Here is a 14,762-nt window from a genome sequence, read left to right as displayed (position 1 = left end):
ATTTTTTTTTTTTTTTTTTTTTTTTTTTTTTATATTTTACATACAAAAAAAAAAAAAATGTAAACTATCTAATTTTTCTATTAGAATTTTTTTTTTCTTTTTTTTTGAAAAACTTATTTTTTGTATTTTTTTTTTTTTTATACTTTATTAATTTAATAATTTTTTTTATAAATGTAAAAATTAAAAATATTACTGAAAATAGATTATTTATTATTATTATTTTTTTTTTAATTAATAATAAAATGGAAGATATTTTAAATGAGATAATTTCATTAAGTGAAAAAAAAAGAGAAGAAAAAGAAGAAAAGGAAAAAAAAAAAAAAAAAAAAAATACTTCAAAAGATGATGACAATTATAATTTTTGTGATGCATCAACTAATTGTACAGTTGATGACGATTTAAATATTGAAAAAATAAATATTTTTAGTAAAATAATAAATGATAATAAAACAAATGAATCAGATATGTTTGAAGATATTGAAAAGAATATATGTGAAAATACTCCTCTATTTCAAAATGAAAATACATTAAACACATATTTACTGAATGTAAATGATATAAATATAAATATTTCTAATATTTATAAAAATATTGATAAAATAAATGTTATAAAAAAAAAAATAGATTTAAATATTTATGATAATGAAAAGTTATATAAAAAAGTGAATTTAATAATAAATGATTCAGAAAAAATAATTGAATATATAAAAATAAAAATTAATGACTTAAATAAGGAAAATAATGAATTTGAAAAAAGTAGCAATATGATTAGTGAAATTAAATTACGAATAAATATATTTATTGATGTGGTAAATAAATACAAAGGTTGCATAAATAAATATAAAAATATATGCAATCAATATTACGAATATGTGAATAAAAATATAATTAAACATTATAAATTAATACATCCAAACTTAAGTGATCACAAAATACATAAATTAATAAAACAAAATAATCATAGTATAGAAGATTTCTTAAATATGAATAAAACTTATCAAAATAGTGATATTTACTCTACTAATGTAGAACAAATAGAAATAGAAAAAATAAAAGAAAAATATAATGAATTAAAAAATCTTGAAAAAAGCATATTATCATTGAATGAATTATATATTGAATTAGCATATGTTATAAAAAAAAGAAAAAATGTAATTAATAATATTGAAAATAACGTTTTTCAAGTAAGAGAATATACTGAAGATGCTCTCATAAATATAATTGAAGCAAAAAAATATAATGCAATGATTAAACAGAAAATTTTATATTTTAGTATTTTTCTTTTAATAGTAGCATTTATCATTTTATTTCCAATTTTTTTTAATTTTACATTGTTTTAAAATTTTATTTATGATAATGTTTATTATACGTAAATATATTTATTTATTTCATTCTACTTCCATTTAAAAATTATTGATTTTGTAAATATTCATATTAAAAATTTCCTTTTTTTTTTTTTTTAATTGTTTTGAATTTATCTTTTTTTTTTTTTTTTTTAGAAAAGAAAAATTTTTATATTTTAAGTAAAATATATAACGTATTTTATATTACATGATAAAATTAAAATATTAAAACTTTTTTTTTTTTTTTAATTACATCATTTTTATTTTTATTTTTTTTTTTTTTTTTTGACTAATTTAAAGAAAAAATATTGATTATTATTTTTGTTTCTGTGTAATTACACAAATAAGAAAAAAAAAAAAATAAATAAGTTATAAACAAATGTTAAGACTTTACATTTTTATATAATTTTTCTTTTTAAGATTAAAATTTATTAATAAAATATAGAGATAAATTATATATTTATTAAATGTCTACTTTTTTTATGATTATTAAAAAAAAAAAAATAAGAGAAATAAAGAAGATATACACATTTTGAATTCTTTAATTTTCATTTAAAAATGAAGTTATAATACTATTTTATATATTAACTTTTTTCATTAATTTTATATTATTCAATTTATTTTATTTTTTATGAATAAATAATAAAAATTGTAAGGTATTATAAGTATATATATATATAAAAAAAAAAAAAAAAAAAAAAAAAAAAAAAAAAAAAAAAAAAAAAAAAAAAAAAAAAAAAAAAAAAAATGAAATAAAGATACGAAATATAAAAATGAAAATATAAAAAATATATTATTTAAAACAAATAAAAAAATATATATACTTCAATGTTGTAATAATTATACAAATACTACTAAAAATTTGACAAAAATTAAAATACGGAAATGGGTATAAAATTTTTAAAGCTTTTAATATTTTAAAAAAATATAAAAATAATTATATAAATATATAGATATATGTATAGATGCATGTTAAGAATGTATAACATAAAAAAAACAAAAAAAAAAAAAAAAAAAAATTAAAAAAATGAAAATGACTAGACATATTTATAAGTTAGAGTTATATTCATCATATATATCTAATATTAAATCTCTTAAAAGAATAGGTGTAAATATTTTTTTTAAAGGATTTTCATCAATCATTTGTTTTTGATAGCATTCACAAATAAAACAATATAAAACAGTATCAGCTAAAGTAGATATAGTTGTAATAAAATAAGATGTTATTATTCCACATAAGATACCAATTACCTAAAAGAAGAAAAGTTAATAAAATATAAATAAATAAATAAATAAATAAATAAATATATATATTTATAACAAAATAAAAAATTATTTTGTTCTTTTCTACTTACAAAAGATGCAAAAAACGGATTTGGAACAAAGTTCGGAGAGAACAAATCATTATATCTTTGAAAATTATTAAATATCTAAAAAAAAAAAAAAAAAAAAAAAAAATAATTATAGTAATAAATAAAAAAATTATTTTTACAAGAATAATGATGATATTAATATAATAATTAAAATAAAATAAACTTATTTATTTTTTATATTTTACATTAAATGAGAGGAATGTCATAATCATAGTAGTAAAACAGGGAAATATTATATTCAATACATATGTTGTCTAAAAAAAAAAAAAAAAATAAAACATGTATATATATATATATATTTTTATATATATTTATATATATTAAAATTTTTTTAAAAATTTTTAATTTTACTCCATGTAAAGAAGCTGCTGGTGAAGTAGAATTAATTAACTTTTTTGATGAAGTATCACAAGCAAATAAGTATGGATATGATGTCATAGACATCTGTAAATATATATTAAAAAAAAAAATTATATTAATTTTATTATATTATAAAATTGTTATTTTTTTTTTTTTTTTTTTTATTTTATTGTAATTCTCTTTTTTATATAAATATTTGTTTTTATAATTTTTTTAATTTTTATTTAAAAAATTTTGAATTTTGAAAAAAACAACTTACTTCACAATAAGCAGACATTGTATGCAAATCAATGAGTTTAGAAACAGGCCTTAATATGAAATCTATATATATAAAAAAAAAATTGTAAAGTATTGATATATTTGTAATATTACTATTAATAGTATATTATTAATATTATAAGAATTAGTGTTATTTTGTATATTTTTTTTCTATTTACTAAATCTTTCTTTTAAGTTATAAATTAAATCGTTAAAAAAAAAGGGGAGGGATAAAGTACTATTTACCCAAAAGAATAAAACACGTAGAAGTTTGATTGATAAATTAATAAAACTTGATAAAACTAAACTACCAAAATGATAATCCAGAATTGTTTCTAAAAAAAAAAATAAAAAAAAAAAAAAAAGAAGTGAATAATTAAATATATAAATAAAATAATTTACAATATATTTATGATAACTTCATATTTTTTTTATTTTAAATAAAAAATTACTCATGGTTTCTCCAGCATTTATGCTTTTGTGAAAATGAACTTTATCACTGAAATACCACACAGCTCCTATAAAAAAAAAAAAATAAAATAAAATAAAAATAAAAATATTCTTAGATTTAAACAAAATTTTCAGATAAAAATTAGTTGAATTACCTAAATAACTTATGGTGAATTGGTTTAAGGATTGTAATATTTCACACACAAGAAAATATAAATAAATCCAAAATCTAAAATAAAAATGAATAAATTTATATTTTTATTTTCTCATTTCTTACAATATTAAATTATTATTTTTTTATAAATATTATTTTTGATAGCTCTTATATTTCCTTACATAGAAAAAATATATGAAGTTTTGAAATAATAGAAAAATTTTTGGAGAGATACTATTTCACTATTCCCATTAGAGTCTAATTCCAAATTTAACTATATAAAATAAGATATAATATATATATATATATATATATATATATATATATATATATATATGTTTAAATTTTTTTTATTATAAATTACCCTTTTTTCATATAATGATCCAGCTGTCATAATGTAAATATATGTATAAACCCAAATAAGAAACCATAAAAATGATATAATTGCAATTATAATTGGTGCATAAAGTATATTAGATATAGTATTTATAAAATTTAAACTAATTCCTATTAATTTAGAGGTATATTTATATGTATTTCTATATATAAATATGATGAATAATGATATTATTCCGTGAACAAATATTGTGAAACATATTAAAATAGAAATAAAATAATGATAAGAAAAAAGGGATCCCTTTAGTGGATTAAATAATAAATATAGATGTTTATGAATAAAATATATAGGGAAGCATATCATAGTACCAAGGAATGATATTAGAAACAAATGAAAAGAAGGGGTTGGTATGTGATATAAGATAAGTAAGTAAATAAAAGATAATATTATTGTAATAAAAACAAAAATAACCATTAAATAAAAAGAATTATGAAAAGAAAATAAATTAACAAACGTTTTATATCTATTTGTAAATACTATATTTATAACTTTCTCTCGTAATGATTTATCTTTAGGGTAACATATATTCATTATATTAGTAGTATCATAATATGGTGAATTTAAAGAATATTCTACATACAAGTTACTATTTGAACTTTTGGTATAATCACTATAAACTACATTTGTTGTAGTATTTCCTTTTTTATCCATAACAACCTTTTTTTTATTTTTATCAGAAAACAAATAAGAATCATCAAAAAATCCTTTGCTTTTAGTATTTTTATTTGCATCTTTAGTTAAATCTATTTTTCTTTTTGAACCATCATCAGATGTTGGACATGATTCCAAGCATTTTCCATATTTGTTTAATATTTCAGGTTTGGACATTTTAGGAGATAAAGGAAAATATAAATATTTATGATGTTTTAAATCACTCCCACATGTCTTCCCATTATAATTAGTACCATATAATATACGAGCATATTTTCCGTAATAAAAATGATAAAATGCAATAATTATTAAGAAGGTTACATATGAAACAAAATAACCAGTATATTTTCTATCTGTGTGAATTCTTTTTTTACCATCCATATTTTCATTATTTACATTTTGTATAGGATCTTCTGGGTTCCCAGCAATATATGTTAATGGAGTCCCAAGAGGAATATGTTCATTTGCGTTATTTATATTTATGTTATCACAATTAATATGATTTCCATACAAATTATAATAATCCTGACTATTAATTTTCATATTAGTTTCATTTTCCATCCCTTCATTTATTGCTTCATAAACCCCTTGTTCTTTTACGTTATTGTAATTCATAATTAAATTGTATTATGTTAAGGAAAAACTAAATATTTATTTTTTTTTTAAACATCAAAAAAATATAAAAAATTCTATATTAATTTATATATTGTACTCCTCTTTAATAATAAAGATATTAATTTATACTTAGAAATTTTGGAAGATTTAGTATTAATTATCTGGACAATTAAAAACATATGGTGTTTATTTTATTTTAATCTGAATTTCTAATACTTTGTTTAAAAAATATTTTTTTTTTTTTTTTTTTTTTTTTTTTTTTACTTTTTTTTTTTTTAAAATATTATGTTAAAAATATATTTATATCAATCTTGTTTTATGTACTAATTTAATTTTATTTTTGTGTACTCATTATATATTAAAAAAAAAATAGTAGATATTTATTAAATTTAATAATATTTTTAACTTTTAAATAAAATAATAAATGTAATTATAAAAAAAAAATGAATTATGAAAATCATAATGATGTATATATTATTAATAAAAAATTTTCAATAATTTTTTGTTTATAAAATATATTTTTATAAGAACAATATAATATTAGAATACGCCATTGAAAATAAATTATGAATACAATTAACAAAAAATTAAATACGTTAATATAATTTCATTGTTTATTTTTTTATATAATATCATTATTTTCCATTAAAATAGGCACACATTAAGCATAAAACACACTCTAAAGGTATGTATGTATGTATATTAATCAATAATTATTTTTCATAAAAAAAAATTACTAAAATAAAAAAACCAATTATTTAAAAGTTATTTATAAATAGGACAAACTTATTCTTCATGTTGCTACATAGAAAAAAAAAAAAAAAAAAAAAAAAAAAGAAGAAGAAATGCAACAATCAAAAATTACATTTATCTAAGAATTTGTCAATTTGTGTATTTTTATATCTTAATTTCTTTTTCTAAACAATTTATCATTTAAGTAGTATACATAATTATTTTTAGGTGTATGAAACAATGAAAATAATATTATTCCTACTTTTTGTTTATAAAATATAGTTTTTTTGTATGTGTGGATTTTTTTTTTTCTTACTGTTGAAAAAAAATATAGAAGAATATATTACAATAAATTAAAAAAAAAAAAAAAAAATCTTAGAGTTACTTATTACTCTACTAATTTTATTATTTTTTTTAATCAGATTTTTTTAAAATATTTTATCTAATTCAAGTTTATATTAATTTTATTTAAATGTATTTGTATGTATAAATTTAAAAAAGTGTGATATTTTAAACTTCTGCTTATGTGCACATTTAATTAAAAAAAAAAAGCATTCTACGTCTATTGTGCAATACTATTAAGTATTTATAAAAAAAAAAAAAAAAAAAAAAAAAAAAATTATTACTTATTCATAAAATTATTCGACACGCATACGCATATATTTTTTTATTTTTTTTTTTTTTTTGTATATATGTGTGCAAACTTATGACATTCATATTTTGTGTGCGTATATTCTATACTAACATTTATTTGTATCATTTTTAAATTCAAAATATGAAATAAATATTTTTTTTTCTATTAATATATTATTTAACATGTGTACGTAAATTTTTCATTTGTTTTTTTCTTTACATTTTAAAGAAAATACAGAAATGCTGTTTCAATTCTATTTGAATATTTTTTTTAGGAAAACTTTCTTAAGTATATGTTCATTTGGTTTACTTTCATTTTACAAAATTTTATAATTTTTTTTTAGCAAATTTAAATGATATAATTCTTTAAATTTTCAAATAAAAAGAAAGACTTCACCTTATAATAATAAAAAATAATTTTTATATTCTTTAAATATTTGAAAAATATGTTTCTTTTCAGAAAGCATATTTATAATATTTTCAGTTTTTCATAATTAGATTAATATTTATTCGGGATAATTTATATTATTTTTATTATATTATTTCATCATATTCCAGTAATAATATTGATAAAATAATTTCTTTGATTTTTCATTTTTTTCTTTATATAAGGAATGAATAATTAATCAAGAAAAAAAAAAAAAATAAAATTATTAAAATTAAATAATCGGAAAAAACTTTATATTTTTCTAAGACACTCTTATTTTTTTTTACTTTATATATAATTTAAGTACTAAAAAATATACATAGGCATATATATGTATTCTTTTAAAATATTAATAATATTACTTCCTAAATAGTTATGTAATTTATTTCAATATTTTTTCTATAAAAGAACTGTGTGTTCACAAGATCAAGTATATATATATATTTTTTTTTTTTATCCAATTTATTTAACAAATAACTATTCCACTAGTTATTTTTAATAATTTTTGTATTTCCAAATTATTTAAAATAATATTTTTAAACGTTTTATTAATTTACTCTGTTTTTTAATTTGAAAATTTCTATAATACAGAGAAAAATTTTAACTGTAACATTTTATCATTTATATATACATTTTATTTGAAATGTATATTCTATAATTTCCAATTAAAATGAAATATATTACTGTATATATTTATGTTTACATATTATCTTTAAAAAATTAATTTTTTTATATCAATTTTTATAATAATTTATTTAAATTTTATTGTTATTTTTATTAATGACTTAATTTATAATATTATATATATGCAAGACATTAAATTATTATATCCATATGAAAGAATTTCAAAATTTATCATTTTATTTTTTAATAGATTATATATAAAATAAATTTTTTAAACAAAAAAAAATTATCTATGAATATTTTTGCTAAAAAAAATGCACTGAAAGGAAAACATTATATGATGGACAAGTTAATTATTCTCGTTTAAAAAATTACATTATTTTAAAAGAATAACCAAAAAAACATTAAAAAGGAAAAAAACAGAATTTTATCAAATATTATATTTAAAAATTATCAAAAAAATTACATAAATATATAAATAAATATATATGTTAAACTAAGAAAAAAGTAGAATTAAAAAGAAATTTATTTGGTAAGTACAATATTTATTATATTGATTACCTATATAAAAAAAAAGAAAAGAGTTACTAAATTTTTGAATTATAAACATATGAATTCCCTAATTCAATATCTTTCTAATTTATTGGTGATTGGTAATCCTTTAATTTTTGTTTTAACTTAAGAACATAACCACATAGCATGATGACAATCATAAAAATTATAATAGAAAGAGAAATTAGTAGTGTTTTATATATTTCATATTTTCTGTAAAAAGGAAAAACAAAAAAAAAAAAAAAATTAAAGTATTATAAAGATATTACGTATTTCATATCCATATATATACATTAGGTTATTATGTACTTATATATATATATATATATATATATATATATATATATGAGTACATAAATAAATAATAACCTTAAATTTATATATTTAGGGAAAAAATTAACTTGATAAATCATACATCCTTGAGTCCAACTAACATTATCAGTTATATTTCTTGATTTGTCATTATTCGTATATGCTTTTTTTTTTTTATAATAGTCTATATTTATTTGATTATATAAATAATTAGTATTATTATATTTCTTATATGATTGATCTTTATTAGTATCATTTATATCTGAATAAATTTCTGAATTTATTTTTTTTTTTTTTTTTAAATGATGAATTTTTATAGGAAAAAAAATTTTTAGAATTTTCGATATAATAAAATTACCATTTATAATATCCTTTATTTCTTTTACTTTTTCATTCTCATTTTTATTTTCATTGTTATCTTCATTGTCTCTTTCATTGATATCATCATCTTCATCTTCTTCTTCATCTTCAACATGTATGATATCATCTAAAACTATAATTTTGCTTTTTTCATTAAATTTAAAACCATAATGTAGCAATGAATACGACCATAACGCTTTCCAGCAAAATTTACTAATTTGATCATTAGAAATATCTTTAAATACATTAGATAATTCTTTAACATTAAGATTACAATATTTATGTACAAGATTTTTCATCTCCACTAAGTTTATATATTTTTTAAAACCTAAATTTTTCATTACTTTTTTAAACTGGCCATAAACTACAAATTTATTTTTTTCTAAATTTGGTTGATACACACCATTGAAACTGCAAGTCGAAAGAAAACAAGATTCTTCATAAAATAATTTTTGAGCATTTATTAAGCATTCATTAAAATTATTAGATCCAATAAATTTAACTGTAATATTTATATATAACTCACTAATTTTATGAATTATATTTTTCTGGAATATATACTTAATGAAATTATCTTTTATATTATCTGCATTATTAATATTTATTAATTTAAAAATTTTTTCAAAATTGCTTGTTAATTTAAAATCTTCATATATATTTTCCAAAATAGACAAATTATTTTGTAAAACTTTAGATTTTAACACTATTTTAGACTCAAAATCCTTGTTCAGTACATCATCGTTAATAATATTATCATTATTGCTATTATGTTTACTTTTTTTTTTCAAAATAACAAATTCGTTAGTTGCAACATTATAGGTAGGTAACGAGATTTTTAATTCAAATGGATAAGGCAAACAAGGATTTTCAATAATTACTATTGTATCATTTTCTGTATTTCTTTTAAAATTTTTAATTTTTTTAATAAAATTTTCAACATAATATGGCTCTGTATTATGTATATTATATGTATAATCATAAGAATCGTTATGTGATAATATTTCATAATTAACTCCTTCATTAATATATTTTATAAATTCATTATATAAAAAATCATAAATGTTTTTATATTCATTTTCATTAAGATGAAAATTATTTATTTCATTTACATGATCATTTATATCATATAAGTTACTATTATCCTTTGAATTTTCTATATATTTCCCCATGTTATTATAATCCTTTTTTTTTTCTTTCTCTTTATTTTTAATATCTTTTAGAAAATTTTTATTTTTTGAATTATATAAATATGGTTCTTCATTTGATATACTATTCTTACTAAGGTAATTTTGTAACTCATAAAAAGAAGGATTACCATTGTTTTTATAATCATTATTAAAAAAAAAAACAGGATTAGAATAGGAAATTTTATTCATGTTATTATATTCTAACATTTTTTTCAAAAATAAAATAATATTTATCCTAAATAAAGAATCATTCCATCCATATCCTATAAATGAGTGTGAATATAAGCGAATTAATGTGTTATCTAAATGAATTCCATTATAATCTTCTAATATAGATGTATCTACAGGAAAAAATGTTAATTGTGTTGATGCTCCACCTAAATCTATTGCACCAAAAGTTTCATAAGATTTTGAAAAAATTGTATTTAAAGCATTATTGACAGATAGCCAACCATAAATTCCTTCTTCCTCTCCCGAAATAACCCTTGCATAATCATTAGAAAAATTAAAAGGGTTAATTTTAGAATCTGATAAAACACTTCTAATTATTTTCATCCTTAAATCCCTTTCATAGGAGTCTAAATTTCTCATTCCAGCTGTTGCTTGAAAATAAAAAGGATAATTTTTCCACTTTTGTTTATTGGAACAATTAATTTTTTTTAAATAATCCATTGCTATATTAACTAATTTTATTAAAGTATCTTCTATTTCGTTTATTGGGATATTAGATAAACTTTTTTTCAAACTATTATTATATATCTCATATGGTTTTGTTAATCTATTTATTTTATTATTAGATTCATATTCTCTTTTTTTCCATGTGAATAAATGTAATCTAGTACCATTAGATCCAGCATCTATTATGATTCCGTAATCTTTTTCTTTTGATATTTTGTATAAGATTGCATTATTATAAAATATATATACAATTAACAATATTATTATAAATAATGGCATACAATAAAAAAATAAAAATTCCATGAATCTTTTTTTGCTTGCAACTTCCTTCATATTATCTCTCTCAGAAAACCCTATTAGAGGTCTCATCTTTTCCTCCATTAATAAAAAATTAAATTTAATATATCAATTGAATTGTATAATTAAAAATGAAAGCTTAAAACAAATTATATATACATATATATATTTGTTTGTATCTCAAAAATGTGGATAAAAAAAGGTAAAGTATCCATTGATACGAAAAGAAGCCAGAATAAATTAGGAAGATAAAAGAATTACAAAGAAAAAGTAAAAAAGTAAATATGATACATATTGTTAATACATGTAAAATAAAAAAAAAATAAAAAAAATTAATTAGTAAATTATTATATATCACAAAAATTATAATTCTTATATTAATAGTTGTAAGAAAAAAGAACAATGATAATTAGTAATTTTTATAATTATAAAGGGTAAAATAAATAAATATGTATGCTTTTTTTAATTATATTTAAATAAAAAAAAAAAGCACAAATTTGAAAGATTTACATAAATTATTTCTTCTTTGAATTATATGATGATTAAAAAAATAATGAACTTTAATTTTTCTAGAAAAAAAAAATAATTATATATTTATATTTATTTCCATATGAATAGTATTTATTTTAGGAGTGATTCTTTTTCCTTTTAAAAATTAAAATTTACCCTTTTTTTTTTTTTTTTTTTATATTGTTATATTAATTAATATAAGTTATTTGTCACATATATAAAAAAAGAAAGAAAAAAAAAAAAAGAAAAATTTTATGTTTTGTAATTATAAGGACCTTAATTTTTATTTTGAAAGATTTAAATATATATATTTTTTATTCTCATCACCTATATAATATTTCCCATTTTATTTTTAATATATCTATATTTTTTACTATTTCTTTACTTATTTATCTACTATTTTTTTCTATTTTCCTGAAAATTCAAATCAACTTATTTCATTTATAAAAGGAATACGAAAATTTGTTTTCTTTTATTAAATTTGAGATACAGTAATTATTGTACTCTATAATAACAAAATAAAGAAAAAAAAAAGTAAGTATTTTAATACTCCTTAGTTAAATGACATTTTTATTTTATTTTATTTTTTTTTTTTTTTCTAAAAGTAAATCTTTTCATTTTAGATTTAAGTTGTAAAAATGTAAAAAAATATAATATGTAAAAAAACACATTGGTTAATCTATTCGAAATTTTTTTTTTTTATATACTAAAATTTTAATTTAACTTCTTAATATTTATTTTTTGTAGGTAATACAATAAGGAGAAATTAAGTATATTTCGTAATATATATTTAATTTTTTCTCCTTTTATTTTTTACAACTTTTTAACATATGTAACTTTTTTGATTACTGAAAATGTTGCATTTATAATAATAAAAAAGAAATAAAACGAATACATGTTTTGATGCATTTTATGCAAATAAAATAGCCTAATAAATAATTTAAATAAAATAGAAGTAAAAAAAGAAAAAAATTTTATATATGCAGCATTTATTCAGCATCTTTATAAAATATACACATACTTTTACTATTGATAATTTAAAGTTTAAAAATGAATTTTTTTTTTTTTTTTTGATTATTTTTTTTATGCATTATTCTATCTAGATAATATTATGTAAATACTATTTTATAAAAATTTATATTTTCAAGTTTATTAAAACAACAATTATTAAAAAAAAGTTTATATATAAATGTAAGTATTTAAATATTTACAGATTATTTTTATATTTCTACAATTTTTTTTTTTTTTTTTTTTAATATCAATAAAAAAAATTAATGAAAAATCATTTCATACTTTATAAATTATTTTATTATATATTTCTTTTTTTCAATTATATATATATATATTTATTATTTTATTCTGTATCCTTTAAATGATAAATATAGTGTTTGTTTTTACAAAAATTAATTTCCTTTAGCTGAACTTTTTTTAACTTTCTTGTTTTCTTTTTTGTTATTTCTTTCTTTTTCATTTTTTAAAAAATTAATTTTTTTCTTTAATTCTCTTTTAGCATAATAAATTTTAAATCTTTCATAATCAGTAGCTAAATCTCTTCTCTTTTTTATCAACATTTTTTTTCCTAAATTAGATTCTTTAAATTTTTCTAAGACATTTGTACTTTTAATTGTTTTCCTCAAAAATCCACTTTTGCAATTTTTATTTATTTTAATTCTTTCTTTTAGTAACTTCAATCTTTTGATAGGTACAATCATTCTTGGTACTCTAAAAAAAAAAAAAAAAAAAGTTAAGTGATTTTTATGATTAAATAAATTCTAATATAATTATAATTAACAAAGTATCATTATTTTTTTTTAAATATGATAGCTATTTATGTTTTAAAAACTTATGTTTTTATTAATATACATTTCAATTATAAGTATTTTATGTTATATATATAAATATATATATATATATATATAAAAATATATATATATATGTATAAAAATAAAAATAAATTAAAATACCCTGTAACAAAAGCTCCATCAACAATAACTCTAGTAAGTGTTATAATATCAACTATAAAGCATAACTATAGAAAAAAAAAAAAAAAAAATAAAAATAAAAAATAATATAAAAAACATAATTTCTAAAATAAATATTTTCCTTATTTTAAGGAATTACCTTTCCAGCATATGGACCATATTCAATAAGGCATAATCTTCCTGGTTCTACAAATCTTTTAAATAAAAGATTTTTTTTTGTTAAATTTAATTTTTCTTCTTCTGTTAATTCAACACGTGGCATTTTTTTATATTTTCAAATATTTATTAATTAAAAATAAGAAAAAAATAAAATTAATGATTATTACAAAAAAAAAAAAAAAAAAAAAAAATAATGAGAAAATAAAATTAATTAAAAAAATAAATTAAAAAAAATAATGAAATATAAATAATAAAAAAATAAATAATAAAGAATATATTGCTGTAATAAAAACTCTATATTAAAAAAAAAAAAAATATATTTCTTAAATGTAAAATATTTGATATTAATATATTTTATGTATAATATTGGTGGCTCAAGGGTATTTTTCAGGTTGAAAAATTTAAATTACTTTTATTAGTATTTTTTTTAAATTATTTTCATATATTTTATGAATTTATATATATATATAAAAGAACATAATTGTAACTATTTTTAAATTAAATAATAATACAAACTAATTTTTATTATTTTTAAATATATATGCAAACATAGCACACTTATAAAAAAAATTTTTTTTCATAGAGAAAATTTTTGAGAGCATTAAGAAAAAATTGCTTAAGTAAATATTTATTTTTTTTAAAATATTTATTTATTTTTTACGTATAATTTTAAATCTTTAAAAAAAATGTAAAAAATAAAGATAAAAA

The 14,762-nt window shown here is 16.2% G+C and overlaps 4 protein-coding genes across 4 annotated transcripts; 1 reads left to right on the top strand and 3 right to left on the bottom strand.

Moving 5' to 3' along the window:
- Positions 1–242: 242 nt before the first annotated feature.
- On the top strand, positions 243–1,340 carry SYN11 (syntaxin, Qa-SNARE family, putative; the record flags this gene model as incomplete). Its single annotated transcript, XM_028672039.1, has 1 exon — positions 243–1,340. One exon carries the CDS (start codon positions 243–245, stop codon positions 1,338–1,340), a length of 1,098 nt encoding a protein of 365 aa, XP_028528632.1.
- A 1,050-nt stretch (positions 1,341–2,390) lies between these two features.
- ISC3 (inner membrane complex suture component, putative) lies at positions 2,391–5,601 on the bottom strand (the record flags this gene model as incomplete). Its single annotated transcript, XM_028672038.1, has 10 exons — positions 2,391–2,594; positions 2,699–2,773; positions 2,902–2,970; positions 3,068–3,160; positions 3,336–3,397; positions 3,514–3,669; positions 3,787–3,852; positions 3,940–4,013; positions 4,121–4,212; positions 4,303–5,601. The coding sequence occupies 10 exons, from the start codon at positions 5,599–5,601 to the stop codon at positions 2,391–2,393; spliced, it is 2,190 nt and encodes a 729-aa protein (XP_028528631.1).
- Positions 5,602–8,652: 3,051 nt separating this feature from the next.
- On the bottom strand, positions 8,653–11,475 carry PGAL8A_00303400 (apyrase, putative; the record flags this gene model as incomplete). The annotated part of the gene is made up of 2 exons (XM_028672037.1): positions 8,653–8,782; positions 8,939–11,475. 2 exons carry the CDS (start codon positions 11,473–11,475, stop codon positions 8,653–8,655), a joined length of 2,667 nt encoding a protein of 888 aa, XP_028528630.1.
- Positions 11,476–13,316: 1,841 nt separating this feature from the next.
- Positions 13,317–14,157, bottom strand: PGAL8A_00303300 (60S ribosomal protein L14, putative; the record flags this gene model as incomplete). Its single annotated transcript, XM_028672036.1, has 3 exons — positions 13,317–13,635; positions 13,878–13,942; positions 14,035–14,157. The coding sequence occupies 3 exons, from the start codon at positions 14,155–14,157 to the stop codon at positions 13,317–13,319; spliced, it is 507 nt and encodes a 168-aa protein (XP_028528629.1).
- Between the last annotated feature and the right edge of the window lie 605 nt (positions 14,158–14,762).

The sequence above is a fragment of the Plasmodium gallinaceum genome (genome assembly GCF_900005855.1).
Source record: "Plasmodium gallinaceum strain 8A genome assembly, contig: PGAL8A_v1_87, whole genome shotgun sequence".
Taxonomy (NCBI): domain Eukaryota; phylum Apicomplexa; class Aconoidasida; order Haemosporida; family Plasmodiidae; genus Plasmodium; species Plasmodium gallinaceum.
Note: the sequence above shows the minus strand (reverse complement) of the source record. Positions and strands in the feature narration are given on the sequence as shown.